The sequence below is a fragment of the Mus caroli genome, unplaced genomic scaffold, assembly GCF_978045245.1.
Source record: "Mus caroli unplaced genomic scaffold, Mus_caroli_1 scaffold_13, whole genome shotgun sequence".
NCBI classification, from domain to species: Eukaryota; Metazoa; Chordata; class Mammalia; order Rodentia; family Muridae; genus Mus; species Mus caroli.
The window spans coordinates 57810651-57824769 of NW_028227268.1; the positions used below are offsets into that span (position 1 = coordinate 57810651).

Sequence of the window (14119 nt, forward strand, 5' to 3'; positions counted from 1 at the left end):
CAATGACATGCTCGGGATTCTCAAGTCCCTCCTGTGAAACGAAATACTGTTTGCACATGATCCACACTCATTCTCCCTTTATGTCAATCACCTATCTACTAGCTGCCGTGCTTAATTCCACACAAACACTGTGTAATGCTATATGTACTGCAAGGGGTAAGGGGTAATAGCAAAAACAATGCCTGTAGATGTTCAGAACAGAAGCAATTTTGTCGGTCCCAGTCAATGCCAAGAATGTGGAACCTATAGACAGCAAGTTGATACCATCTATTCCCTTATTCTAGTGACCTGGCTTGAGGTCACCACTTGCCAGTGGGCAGTGCATCAGGTCAATGGGGGCATCTTCAGTGTATGTGTACCGAGGCAGATCCTTTGCTTCTCTAGTGTGTTCTCCACCCTCCACCCGAGGCAGGCTGACGATTCTCCCTTAAATAACAAGTGGCTCCTCCCAAGGGCTTTATGGCTAACAGGGAGGGTGGTTGGTTTAGCCACCTTCTTCTGTAAAGTGACTCTGGGGGTCCAAAGGCTCCCAGTTCTGTCATGAAACAGTTGCAGAAAACAGAACTTTCCATATCCTCACCAGCCAGAGTGGAGAAAATGCTTGGCTCCCCATGGCTGTTTGAAAGCTCACAAACCTGCTTTATTCTAGTTGGCTCTGTTAGAGAAATCTGCGCCCTCCTCTCCCTTCCTCTTCCCCCCTCCCCCTCCCCCTCCCCTTCCCCCTCTCTCGGTCTCTCTGTCTCTCATGCTCCGTTTGTCCTCCTCTTCCTTCTCCTTCTCTTCTTCCTCCTCCTCTTCTATTCCTTCCATTACACATAATTGCATCATTGTAGGATACGAAACAAAAACAAAGCAAAACAAAACAAAACACCCACCATTCTTCTTCTTTCTTCCTGATTCTTCTAACGTTCCTATCCACATGTTAGAATGTGGGACAATTTCACAATTCAGTTCATTTCTCCCTAATTTTTGCACATTCGGGATGCCATATTCTAGTTAAGTTATGGACACCTCTTTGTCACATGAAACATTAGACCACATAAAGAAGACCCAATCCCTTCATCATGAAAGAAATGGGAAGAGCCATGAGACAATGAGCTTCTCGGGGTGTTCTGGTGGGCAGAGAATACGGTGCTCCTGAGGGGCTGGTAGGATCACATGCAGGTGTGCAGCATCGGCTCAGGGCGTGAGCCAGCAGACCTCAGAGGCATGCTGTGGTCTCCCAGGTGGATTTCAACAGGGATAAAAACTAAATATAGGCATTACTTGTGACTAAAAGTCCAATGATGTTTTTGAATGGGCTGAGTCGGCAACATATCCATACGTTCTCGGAAACAGCCAGGAGGAGCTTCTCTAGGAGGTCTCAGGCGTCGGTTCTCCTGAGAAAGGAAAATGTCCAAAGTCAGTCTTGATGTAGGAACCTGACTCGCAGAGACCGCAGAGCTTAGATTGTTCTGAAAACAGTGTATGAACTAACTCCAGATTCCTGAATGGGGGAGCGGGTGTTTGGGAGAAGAGTCTAAGAGACAGAAGAGAGACACTGGGTTTCAGTGAAGAGGTTGGCCCCTATCCAGTGAGTCTTTCTAACCGAAGGAGAACAGTTTTCTGACACAATGATGAAAAACTACTAACGCTTACTTATTTAGGTCAATAAATGGTTTCTGTTAATTCTCTGTGCTTTCTTAACATTTCCTATTCTTATTTTATTTTTGAGGAGATTTAATTATATTTCTTTCTTCCTTTTCCTCCCTCCAAACCCTTCCCCAGCCTCCTTCAAATCCATGACCTCTTTTTTCACTAATTGTATTCAAATATGTATACACATAGAATCTGCTCAGTCTGTGGTAGTCTGTGTATGTGTTTCCAGGGACAACGATTTGGCACCGGATATTTTGTGTGTGTGTGCTAAAATATGTAAGAATGGGTTGGGGTTATTATTTAATGGTAGAACAATTTCCTAGCATGCACAAAGACCCTACCTAGATTTAATCTCCAATTCCTAGAATGCACATATACACATATACACATGCCTCAAAGTACAAGTATGACTTTTAAGTGTTCCCACTAATACAATGGAACACTATACAATTATTTTTTAAATGAGGATAGTCGTGGGGGGGAGGGGAGGGGAATGGAGTAAAATATGATTTTCAGTGTTGGGAACTGAACCCATGGCTTTCTACATTCTAGGCCAGTACACTATCACTGAGCTATACCCCCAACTCTTGATTAGTATGCTTTACCCAGTCCAATCTATTTAAAACTTCATTTTTTGCATTTATCTTTCTGAATCCATAAAGTTAAATCTAAAAGAGACCACTGACTTCCACTGTGAGGTGAAATATGTACATTAGGTATTTTTATGCTACATACATTTTTTTTAAAGATTTATTTATTTATTATACATAAGCACACTGTAGCTGTCTTCAGACACTCCAGAAGAGGGCGCCAGATCTCGTTACGGATGGTTGTGAGCCACCATGTGGTTGCTGGGATTTGAACTCTGGACCTTCGGAAGAGCAGTCGGGTGCTCTTACCCACTGAGCCATCTCACCAGCCCGCTACATACATTTTTATCACGAACTTCCTCTTTGATAGTTATAACAGCAATAATGACTTCTACACATGACCCATAGAGCAGATGTCCCAGCATCTAAGCTGGTTAGCGGGCTTCCCACTGAGCTAATCACTCAAGTTTCCACTTGCTGTGTCCTTGCCTGGCCTCTTTCCTGATTTGACACTCGGATGTCCACATGAGAGGCTGTGACACATGCCAGCAGTGGTGGCGATGACAAGCCCCAAACCACATTTGTTCCATTTCTCCCAACTCTTCACAGCCTTCGCCATGGGCACGGTGAGAGCTCCTGTCTCTTATCTATACCTAGTAAGAGTCAAAAGTTCTTGTGATTGTGATTGCAGAATGGGGACTGGAAAGACTCCCGATAATGCTGAAATTCCTTTGAAAGGGCTGTGCTTAGAATGGGGTCAGGAGAGCTCTGTGGCTTTGGCACATTGTGTACTGTCTTGGACAATAAACTAGACAGGGGGGGAGGGGGGATGGGTGGTGTTAAATGTGAGAAGCGGGTAAGGATAATGTTATAGCCCCATCTGATCTAATGGCCTCTATTTGCAGCACAATGTCTCTGTTGCCCTAGAAGACCACCCAGGGGACAGAGGAAGCATCTGGGGGATGGTAGGAGCTGTGGAAGGACTTACAAAGACACAAGATATTAGACATGAAAATATAATCCATGTACTGAGAAAATGAGAGTCAGGTTGAAGTTTCCGAGATACATTTTTTTTTTTTTTTGGTTTTTCTAATTAGCCACGCTTTGGTTGAGTGTCCACTCGGACGTGAACACCGGTGACGTTAGCGAAATCTGACATCTAGGAATTTAAACTTAGTAGCTGGCCTCCCTTCTCCTTATTAGCGAAGTCTGCTAAACATTTTGTGCCATGTGCCCTGTTTTATCTTTGAAGATGAAGCAACTGGCAGTCTGTCATGTTGATTCTCTCTCGTGCTGGAAAGCCCAAAGGAGAGGGGCAGTCACTCTGCATTATCTTCCCGTGGCTTCACAGCACGTCCATTCCTTTCCCTTTTCCTGATTTATTTTCAAAAGGACACAGGTTCCATAGAAAGCGCTGAGAAATGACTCAGCCTGGAAATAAAGTTTAGTGAATGATGATACGCTTTGAAGTTCTTGTGTAGAAAATTTGATCGTTTAAAATATATTCTCACTCTTCCCTGAACTTGTGCTGCACTGGGGGAGCAAAATGTGTGTTCTAGCATAGGGGCGACACTTCACTTAGCAGCATTTCTGAACAGCACTGGGACACTCCAAGTCATTGATTCCACCTTGGTTTTCTCTCACTCAGGTACTGAGGTGAGCCTCTCCAAAGCAGCAGATGCATTCGCCTTTGAGGATGACAGTAGTAGAGATGGGCTCTCTCCAGATCAGGCTCGGAGCGAGGACCCCCAGGGCTCTACAGGATCCACCCCAGACATCAAATCCACTGAGGCTCCTCTGGCTGGTCCTCTGGACACAATCCAGGTAAAACAGACTGGCCTGCCTGACCGTCTTACATTTCACATCGTCACTGCTGTAGCTGGTGTTGCTTACAGCCCCTCACTCTGTCTGCTGCTGGTTTTACCATGAGACTGTGTCTCACTATATAGAATAGCCTGGTCTCAAGCTCAACCCTTGGCTCAGGCTGAGTGATGGGTTTACAGTGTATGCCACCACCAACAGCTTACCTGGTGATGTAGTTTCTTGGTGTCTCTTCTCAACCTATTCAGCACAGGGACTTGTGGGTCTTAGAAACATTGAAAACTCCTCACAATGTTAGCTTTCCAGTTACCTTGTGAGCAAGTAGATATGCCTCTGTCTCAGGAATAAGGTAAGTTGACTCAGTGAGATCCCACACTTAGCCAAGACTTTCCTGGCAGGACTGATCTCAAACTCATCAGAGGGCCTGGGGTGAGGGTGGGAGAAAGAGGTGCTCTCAGTAAAGCAGGAGGCAACTGTTACTTCCATCTTTAACAGGTATCTACCACGTTGGCCCAAAGCTAGCACACAGTACAACTACAGCTTAGTCCTCATTCCTTCTAAAAAAAAGCTACATGTATATGAAAGCAAGGAATTGATACTAAAATTATGAAGCAGACTTATAAAGAATAATGATGAGTTTAATAAACCACATCTCCTGTCCTGATGCTCACACTGCCCTGATGCTCACACTGCCCTGATGCTCACACTGCCCTGATGCTCACACTGCCCTGATGCTCACACTGCCCTGATACTCAGATTGCCCCATGCTCACACTGCCCCAATGCTCACACTGCCCTGACACTCACACTGCCCTGATGCTCACACTGCCTGGATGCTCACACTGCCATGATGCTCACACTGTCCTGATGCTCACACTGCCTGGATGCTCATACTGCCTGGATGCTCACCCTGCCCTGATGCTCACACTGCCCTGATGCTCACACTGCCTGGATGCTCACACTGCCTGGATGCTCACACTGCCCTGACGCTCACACTGTCCTGATGCTCACACTGCCTGGATGCTCACACTGCCATGATGCTCACACTGTCCTGATGCTCACACTGCCCTGATGCTCACACTGCCTGGATGCTCACACTGTCCTGATGCTCACACTGCCCTGATGCTCACACTGCCTGGATGCTCACACTGTCCTGATGCTCACACTGCCCTGATGCTCACACTGCCTGGATGCTCACACTGCCATGATGCTCACACTGCCCTGATGATCACACTGTCCTGATGCTCACACTGCCTGGATGCTCACACTGCCATGATGCTCACACTTCCCTGATGCTCACCTGCCCTGATGCTCACACTGCCTGGATGCTCACACTGTCCTGATGCTCACACTGCCCTGATGCTCACACTGCCTGGATGCTCACACTGCCTGGATGCTCACACTGCCTGGATGCTCACACTGCCCTGATGCTCACACTGTCCTGATGCTCACACTGGACCCCGAGCTACATTATACACTTCACACCTCCCCCGAGATTCCCTGGTCCTGCAGAGTAAGTACCACTGAAGCTGAGGACCATGGAGAAAAAGCTATCACTTTATGAGTCTAAATGTCTGGGTGAATTCTAGGATCACACAGAATGTCACTATCTCTATCTCCCAAAGCCACAAGATGGCAACATAAGATCCCTAAGAGATGTCAGTGCACAGAGTGGGAAAAGGAGGAATAATGATATGGAAGTGCTTTCCACCCTGGTTTTGCAACACTCTTCTCTAGAAGGAAGCCTCTAGGCCACTCCCTTCTCTTCTGGAAGACTTCAGTCTTCCTGACCACCAAGAGATTGTCCCACAGACAGTGGAATAAAATATCTACTTCTGGGGACCAGAAGTGTTTAGATTTAGAGCGTATTTGAATCTATTCATGATGCATATGTTTTGAGGATAGAATCCACATCAAAACACAGAATTCGCTTGTATCTTAGATATGCATATATACTCATAGCCTAAATGTAATGTTTTATATATGTGTGTGGTGTGTGTGTGTGTATGAAGCTAAGTTCTGTGCTGTGGCCTTTTCTTCTCATGGCTTCTTATCAGACTCAAAAAGTTTTGAATTTCGGATGTTGGAATATTGGATTATGGATGCTCAACTTGTATTTGAAATTATTTTCCTACTGGAACATCCATCCAGATGAGAGGAAGCTACAGTGATGTTTATTCAAGGTCCAGTTTCCTGGAACCATGATGGTTACTGGTCACTGTCATCCCTATCTCTACCCCATCACAGCACACTTCAAGCTGCCAAGAAGGAAATGTGAAGTGGGAGGAGGAGGCAGGCGTGAGAGCAGGCTGAATGTGCACTCCTCCTGCAGGAGTCCCTAATCAAAGCATCTCTCTTCCCTTGCACACCCATGCTGAGCTTTGCAGTCAGACATCTTTGATAACATCAAACGGGCTGTCAGACCACTTGCACATATTCTTCTGACAGCAAACCCCTTGGCTTCTGGTTTAAGAATGGTTGTGAGGAAAAGACAAGTTCTTTTCTGCTTAACCCAAGCAGAGGGGGAAGAAGGGGCCAAGCACTGCAAATGCAGGGGCTGCTTTTTGTCTTTTCTCTCAGCAATTGTGTCTGAAAGGCTAGAACACTGAGGCTCTGAGAGACGAGCAGCTTTCACAAACCCATAGGTTTGTGATAGATGGTGGGGTTTAGGGGTTCAGAGGAGAACTGTGAAGCTCAGTTCTGGCCCCCCCAGGAGGGGTGTGAGGACCCCTGCCCTTTTATTGAGTCATAGCATAGAAATGTAGGAAAGGAAAAGAAGAGAATTATTCTTTTCATGGAACCCTCAGCAGACAGAAGCCTACCTCTCATAAAGACATATGTGACCCTACATGTGCAAATACATGAATCTAATACACATGTAAAACACACATACTATTTTGTTCCTGTATTCTGGCACTTCTTCTCCTTTTATATATACCTTCTATACATATACACTGATATAAAGATGCATATAAACATATATGCATAGGGACACATTTACATAAGGTATGTACTCATATACACATATTCTAACATGTATATGTACCAGTGTGAACATTCATAAACATATATAACTGACACATACATACACATATACATGTACATGTATGAAATGCATGTATACACATATAATCAACATACATGTACACATACATGTGTGCACATGCCCAGGAAGGTACTCATACTTATTACTGCATATATATATACACATATATATGCATATATATGTCACTGTGTATATTAACAAAGGCATGTACATGCATATATACACAAACATGTGTGCACATGCATACTCACATATATGGTCAACAAAGAAGCATGAATGTTTACAAATACACATGCATATACTCACACATATTCCTACACTCTGACACTCATATTCATAGTTCTATCCATATACACACATGCACACATACAAACACTCCTACACAATGAGACACATGTAGTTCTCTCTTTACACATACACTAGAACACCTCCACAGGCATTATTCATACTTGTGCACACATGCCCTTTCCCCTCATTTTGCTTGTTCTCTTTTTTTTCTCAGAACTTCTGCTCCCACTCTCCCCATTTCCTTTCTTTCTCGATTATTATGTAGAGCTCCCCTTCAGGGTGACCAGATGTCCTAATTTGCTCAGATCAAACCAGAAGTACATTCCATCTTCTGGAATTGGTACTGACATTTTCGCTTTATTTCTCAGAGGTTGCCCTGAAGTGGGTGACATATTGGAATGCCCTCCTATAGGGAGCCCCTGATAATACCAGGACAGGAAGCTGGTGTGAACGTAAGAGGGCTTCAGCTGAATGATGCAGCAGCTCTATTCTTGTGCCTTGGTAACACTACAATTTGCATTTTAGGATCTCACTCCTGGCTCAGAAAGTGACAAGAATGATGCAGCCTCCCAGACAGGCAACCAGCCGGACTCTGGGAAGCAGGTTCTCGGCCCCCTCAGCACCCCGATTCCTGTGCACACTGCTGTAAAGGTATGGACTGGTCTAGGCCCCAACCTGTGTCTGAGGCTAGGCTCCCTGAAGCCATTCGAAGCAGAGCTTTTCCAGGTGGTTCTGTTGGCATGAGGAGACTTACATGAAAGCAGACACAGGTTCAGGCAACTAGAAAAGCCACAAAGTGGCACGTGTCATCCATGCACATACTCTCAGTACCAGGGAAGCCTGTCGATATTGGGAATATAACTCAGCCAGCATGACTGTGGCTTGGATTTCATGAGCCTGACAAGGTGGTACATGCCTGTCATCCTAGCACCCAGAAGGGAAAAAATAGAAGTCAGTGAGTTCGTGGTCAGTCTGGGCTACACCACACAAAATAGAAAAATGAAGATTTTCCAGGTTCACCGTGAAGAAAGATACAGCTGGCTGCAATGCGCATGGGACTTGTAAGGATCATAAAACACATCCAGAGCAGTTGTATTTATGTGACAGGAGCAAGACTGAAGCTGTGGGTATTGCAAGAGCTCTAATGCAATGGGGGAAAGGAGCGTGGGAGGAGTTATGCCCACAGGAGACAGCCAGCAGTGACTACTGTATTTCATACTTAATTTTCCCAGCATTACATCCAGCCATTCGCAGAGAACTGTCTCCTAATTAGACATTGCAGTCATTTGGCTTTATTATATTACTCTGCACTAGCTAACATCTATTGGATTCAGTTAGGAACACTTTTCTTTTCAATTCTTTTGCTACCTTTAGTACCTGGTGACACAGTTCTTCTGGGAATTTTTTAGGTCATAAATTAAAGTAATAGTCAATGACATGATAATAGTTTTATCATCTATTAGATGCACATTGGATGGAGAAGGTTCCCATTATTGGTAAAGATGTCTCTAAAGCAGAATTATAGTAGCTCTGCTAATTGAATACTTAAGTTTTGCATAATTTAAATTAGTAAAGCTGTCAACCTCCCCATACCACAAAGATGTGCTAGGATCCCGAAGGAAGAACAGAATGACAGACAGTTGAAAAATTCATACCCATACAAACTCCACTGGTCCACTGAGCTGCTTGTTTATAGGTGACTGCCCAGAGCCTCTGAATGATCACTACCTAAACCCCAGCTGTTGAAGATGCAACACTTTATGTTCATCTAGCAGTGGTTCTCAACCTTCCCAGTACTGAGAGCCTTAAATTCAGTTCCTCATGTTGTGATTACCTCAATCATAAAATTATTTCATTGCCACTTCATACCTTTAATTTCTCTACTGTTACAAATTATAATGTAAACATCTGATATGCAGGATATGACACTGGACCCCCAAAGGGGCACATCACACAGGTTGAGAATCACTGATCTAGAAGGCTTCTTAGAAGGAAACTGCTGAGTTGAATAGAACCACTCAACCCAATTGGCACAATATGATTTTTATAAGGCTGAAGAGAGACTTCACAGATTATTCTCAGAAGCCATAAAAATCCTATAGAAGAGGAAAATACCTAAAAATCTCCCAGAGGTCATGCATAAGCCAGGAAGAACATCATCGCACCCTCTATAGTCTAGCTGGGTTTTCAGACCATCATGAACCATCACAGTGTCTTATGTAAGTATGAAAGATGTGCAAAGGTTTGGACAGATATCCCTCTAGAAATATAGGAGTTTCCAAGAAGCACATGAAAACAATCTTACTGTGGTTAGTCGTTGGGTAGGTGCAAAGTTAAAGTCCAATGAAATATCATTTCATGTGCACTAGAATATTATCCATCAAAACATGGCAACAACAAATGCCTAAAAAGATGTAAGAAAGTTGGAAGCCCCACACACTGCAGGTCTGAATGTGAAATGTTCAAACTGCTGTGGAAAGGTTTGTCATCTCCTCAGTGAATTAAGAATAGATTTACCATGTGGTCCAGCAACTCCACTCCTAGCTAGACACCTGAAAGAACTAATAATTCTCCACAAAGTCTTCACAGCAACACTATTTGCCATATTTCCAAGTTCAAACCAACCCAAATGCCCACCAACTGATGGATGAATAAAGTCATGGTGGAGCTAGGTCACTGAATATTATTTAGTCATAGAAAAAAAGGGATGCCATATTGACTCCTGCCATTAATGTAATGCCGTATTGACACTGCCACAACATGAACTAACCTTGAAAACATCATGTCAAGTTTGAGAAGACAGACACAGAATATGTTCAACTTGGTTTCATGTATACAAATGTCCAAAATACATTCAACAGGGTTTCATGGATACAAATGTCCATAATAAGCATGTTTTACAAGATTGGCAGCTATGAAGAGGGGAAAGTGGGAAGTGATTGCTTGGTGGCAAGGCATTCCCTTGGGAACAGTGGGGATTTTATGGGACTGGATAGAAGATAATGTTCACACAAAAGTGTGAAAGTACAAAAATGCCCCTTGCATTTTACATCAATAATAAAAGAGGCTCTCCTGCTTAGGCAGGGGAATTGGAGATTAGATTCCGCTGTTCCTCACTCCATCATTAGGGATGTGACCACTGCCCTGCACCCTTAACATGTTGAGTAAGGAGGGCATACAAACTTCCCAAGATGGAACCAGCTTTGAAAGTGAACTGGAGTCAGACAGCAACATTGTTGCCGGCAGCAGCAAGCTTGAGAAGGGAGCAGGAGGTTGTGTAGGTGGTTAAGAGACCTGGATACTGTGATAAAGAACTTATCTCCTGTAATTTGGTAAAGGTAGGTGTGTGTGTGTGTGTGTGCGTGTGTGTGTGTGTGTGTGTGTGTGTGTGTGTGTGTGTGTACAGATTTGAATCAGTGCTGCATTCGAAAGTCTTGGAGTTTCTAGGCATAGGATTCCCCCATTCCTTTTTCCAGCTGATGAGTCCTACAGCCTGGGACTTCAATGCCACAGTGGATCCATCCCTGGTCCACCCTTAGGAAAATGCATGTGTGCATCTTCTATGTCCTGTGAGTTGTAAAGAGAAAAAAAACATGCAAATAGAGAGCAAGTATCCCCTGTGCTCACAAAAAGAGTGAAACCGTACAGGTGTGTCATGTCAATAACCTTTGTTACACACTATCTCCTGGAATGTTCCTGGTGCCTGCACTAAGGCAATATAGGGGAACAAAGGCATCTTCAGCACCCTTGAGTCAGCAACAGTCCCTACCTATCACCAGACCCTGCAGAAACTCACCCAAGACAGAAGTATGAGTAATTAACCAGAAGGCCAATCGATTAATGAGTAGAATGAAATAAAACCACCATGCTCACAGAAATATTCCCAACCATTACTCATTAGTCTCAGAGAGGAAGATTCAGAAAACAAACGCTCCTGCAGCTTACAAGGTGCCCAAGTCAGTAAAGACGGAATGCTGGAGTGCTGGAGGTCACACCCAAAAGTGCTCTTGAAGTTGTAGTCTGGAGGCTGCCCTGGAGACGGTGCCTGCCAGTTATTCGGGAGCTCCCTCTTCCGTACAATGGTGGTACTGCGCTTTCCTTCCAATTTGATGCCCATGCTCTTCCTTTGAACCACCTTTGATAAAATCTGATTTGGATTTTATTTTACTACTCCATGACAATTGACTTATAGTTTCTTCATATATAAGGGCCCTTTGATTCCCAGAGAAGTTTATGTATAGAATTATCCTTCTAAAGGACCCTTGTTACTTTTATGATCTTAAAAAAAAAAAGTGTGTGTGTGTGTACATGGAAGTATACACATACGACAGCACATGCATGCATTTCACAGCATATGTGTGGGGGCTAAAAGACAACTAATGAAAGTCAGCTGTTCACTCAAGGCTTGGCAGCAAGTGCTCTTATCCCCTAAGCCTACACCTTTTTATGATCTTTATGCTGAACACTAAGATGCAAACAAATTTTTTCATCTTGTATGGGATGAAACTTATATATAGTAAACTTATATCATATTGATATTCAAACACTTATCTTAATTTCCCAGAGTTGTGCCCTTACTCCCTCATGGTATGCAGATGATAGTATAATGGTTAGTGACTCCTGGAAAGGGTGTGGGGTGTAGGTAGCCCTCCCCACAGTAAGGAATCAGTATTTCAGAGGGTGTGACTTCCTGCTAGATATGGGTAGTTTTGAATGTGAGTGAAGGCAAATCTCCAGGTGTATTTCAGTTTGAGAACCATATTCTGGGTCTGCAGATACAAATGTTAATTTTATCTAAGTTCTCCTGGTTAGCAAGTCAACTTACCATATGTTTAACTTGAAGTGCTTGCTTACATACACTCTCATGAGTGACCCCCACACCAGAGTGCTAAGATATCTATAGGTTTTTATATAAGCTACTGAAACATAAGCTTCTATTGAACTCCACTCCAGGAAAGCTCCAAGATCCCAGTAAGGTGTAAGGTGCCTATGTGCCGTGAGGGTGGTGATTTGTAACATCTGTCCATCTGATACATGAGTGCTGTGCCTTACTGTATTCCCAGAATTTGAGAAAAAAAATCTTCTAACCATCACCTACAACACAGGCCATCTCTCCCTTCTCTTTGCAGTCCAAGTCTTTGGGTGACAGTAAGAACCGTCACAAAAAGCCCAAAGACCCCAAACCAAAGGTGAAAAAGCTCAAATACCATCAGTACATCCCCCCAGACCAGAAGGCAGAGAAGTCTCCCCCACCCATGGACTCTGCCTATGCTCGGCTCCTCCAGCAACAGCAGCTATTCCTGCAGCTACAGATCCTCAGCCAGCAGCAGCAACAGCAGCAGCAACAGCAGCAACAGCAGCAGCAGCAGCAGCGGTTCAGCTACCCTGGGATGCACCAAACACACCTCAAGTGAGTGCCTTGAGCTGGGGTCAGGACTTCTGGACAGAGGCAGAGGATGACGTCTCTGTCTAAGGTCTGAGAGGTCAGATGCTTGGGACCAGTGTGTCCTGTGTTACATCATGTCCTTCTGTTTGGCCTCTGACTCCCTTTAGAAACCATGCATGCAACACAATACAATACAATACAATACAATACAATACAATACAATACAATGCAATGCAACGCAACGCAACGCAACGCAACGCAACGCAACGCAACGCAACGCAACGCAACGCAACGCAACGCAACGCAACGCAACGCAACGCAATGCAATGCAATGCAATGCAATGCAATGCAATACAATACAATACAATACAATACAATACAATACAACACAACACAACACAATACAATACAACACAACACAACACAATACAATACAACACAACACAACACAACACAATACAACACAACACAACACAATACAATACAATACAATACAATACAACACAACACAACACAACACAATACAATACAATACAACACAACACAATACAATACAATACAATACAATACAACACAACACAACACAACACAACACAATACAATACAACACAACACAACACAACACAATACAATACAATACAATACAACACAACACAACACAACACAACACAACACAACACAATACAATACAATACAATACAATACAATACAATCCGACCTATGTGGGTGGAGCTTGGGACAAGTCACAGAGTAATTGCCTACAGGGGTCAGTGAGGTAACAAATCAGTAGAAGAGGATGGGAGAGGGAAATCAATAACATGATCTAGACAGCATATGCAGCTTCCTTCGCAGGACACTGAATGGCATGATGGAGTCTGACGCCTAGGGACGCATGCAGGTCCATCCATGACCTAGCTGAAGTAAAGGCAGGCTGAGAGGAAGCAAATAAATCAATGTTCTTTAGAGGAAAGGGAAACTCATAGTGTTCCCAAACTAAACTGTAGAATGTCTAAGAATACAGAATTGACTTTGCTGGCAGTTTGAGGTCACTGCTAAAGAGCTACGTGTCAGCTTTTGAGACTGGCCCCTGAACCCAGCTGTGTGCCTGTATTGCCAGTCCCTATTCATATTCTACATGATTGGCATCCTCACCCATACAGTTAACACAAGAATTATTTCACCTGCCTTCACTTCAGCTAGGTCATGGGTGGACCTGCATGCTTCCCGAAGCCTCAGACTCCATCACACCAATCAGTGTCCTGGGAAGGAAGCTGGGAATTTTCTGCATATTCTGTCTAGATCACTGTCTAGATCTCCTGTCCTCTTCTACTGATTTGTTACCTCACTGACC

The 14119-nt window shown here is 43.9% G+C and overlaps 1 protein-coding gene across 3 annotated transcripts in view; it reads left to right on the forward strand.

Annotated features, from left to right (window-relative positions):
- Myocd (myocardin) overlaps positions 1-14119 on the forward strand; it is a 98242-nt gene that overhangs the window by 62310 nt on the left and 21813 nt on the right. For all 3 annotated transcript variants that reach the window (XM_021176394.3, XM_029483384.2, XM_085829919.1), the window contains 3 exons: positions 3877-4052; positions 7908-8033; positions 12512-12792. In XM_021176394.3, the coding sequence (XP_021032053.1) occupies positions 3877-4052; positions 7908-8033; positions 12512-12792 (583 nt within the window). The remainder of the gene's footprint in view (positions 1-3876; positions 4053-7907; positions 8034-12511; positions 12793-14119) is intronic.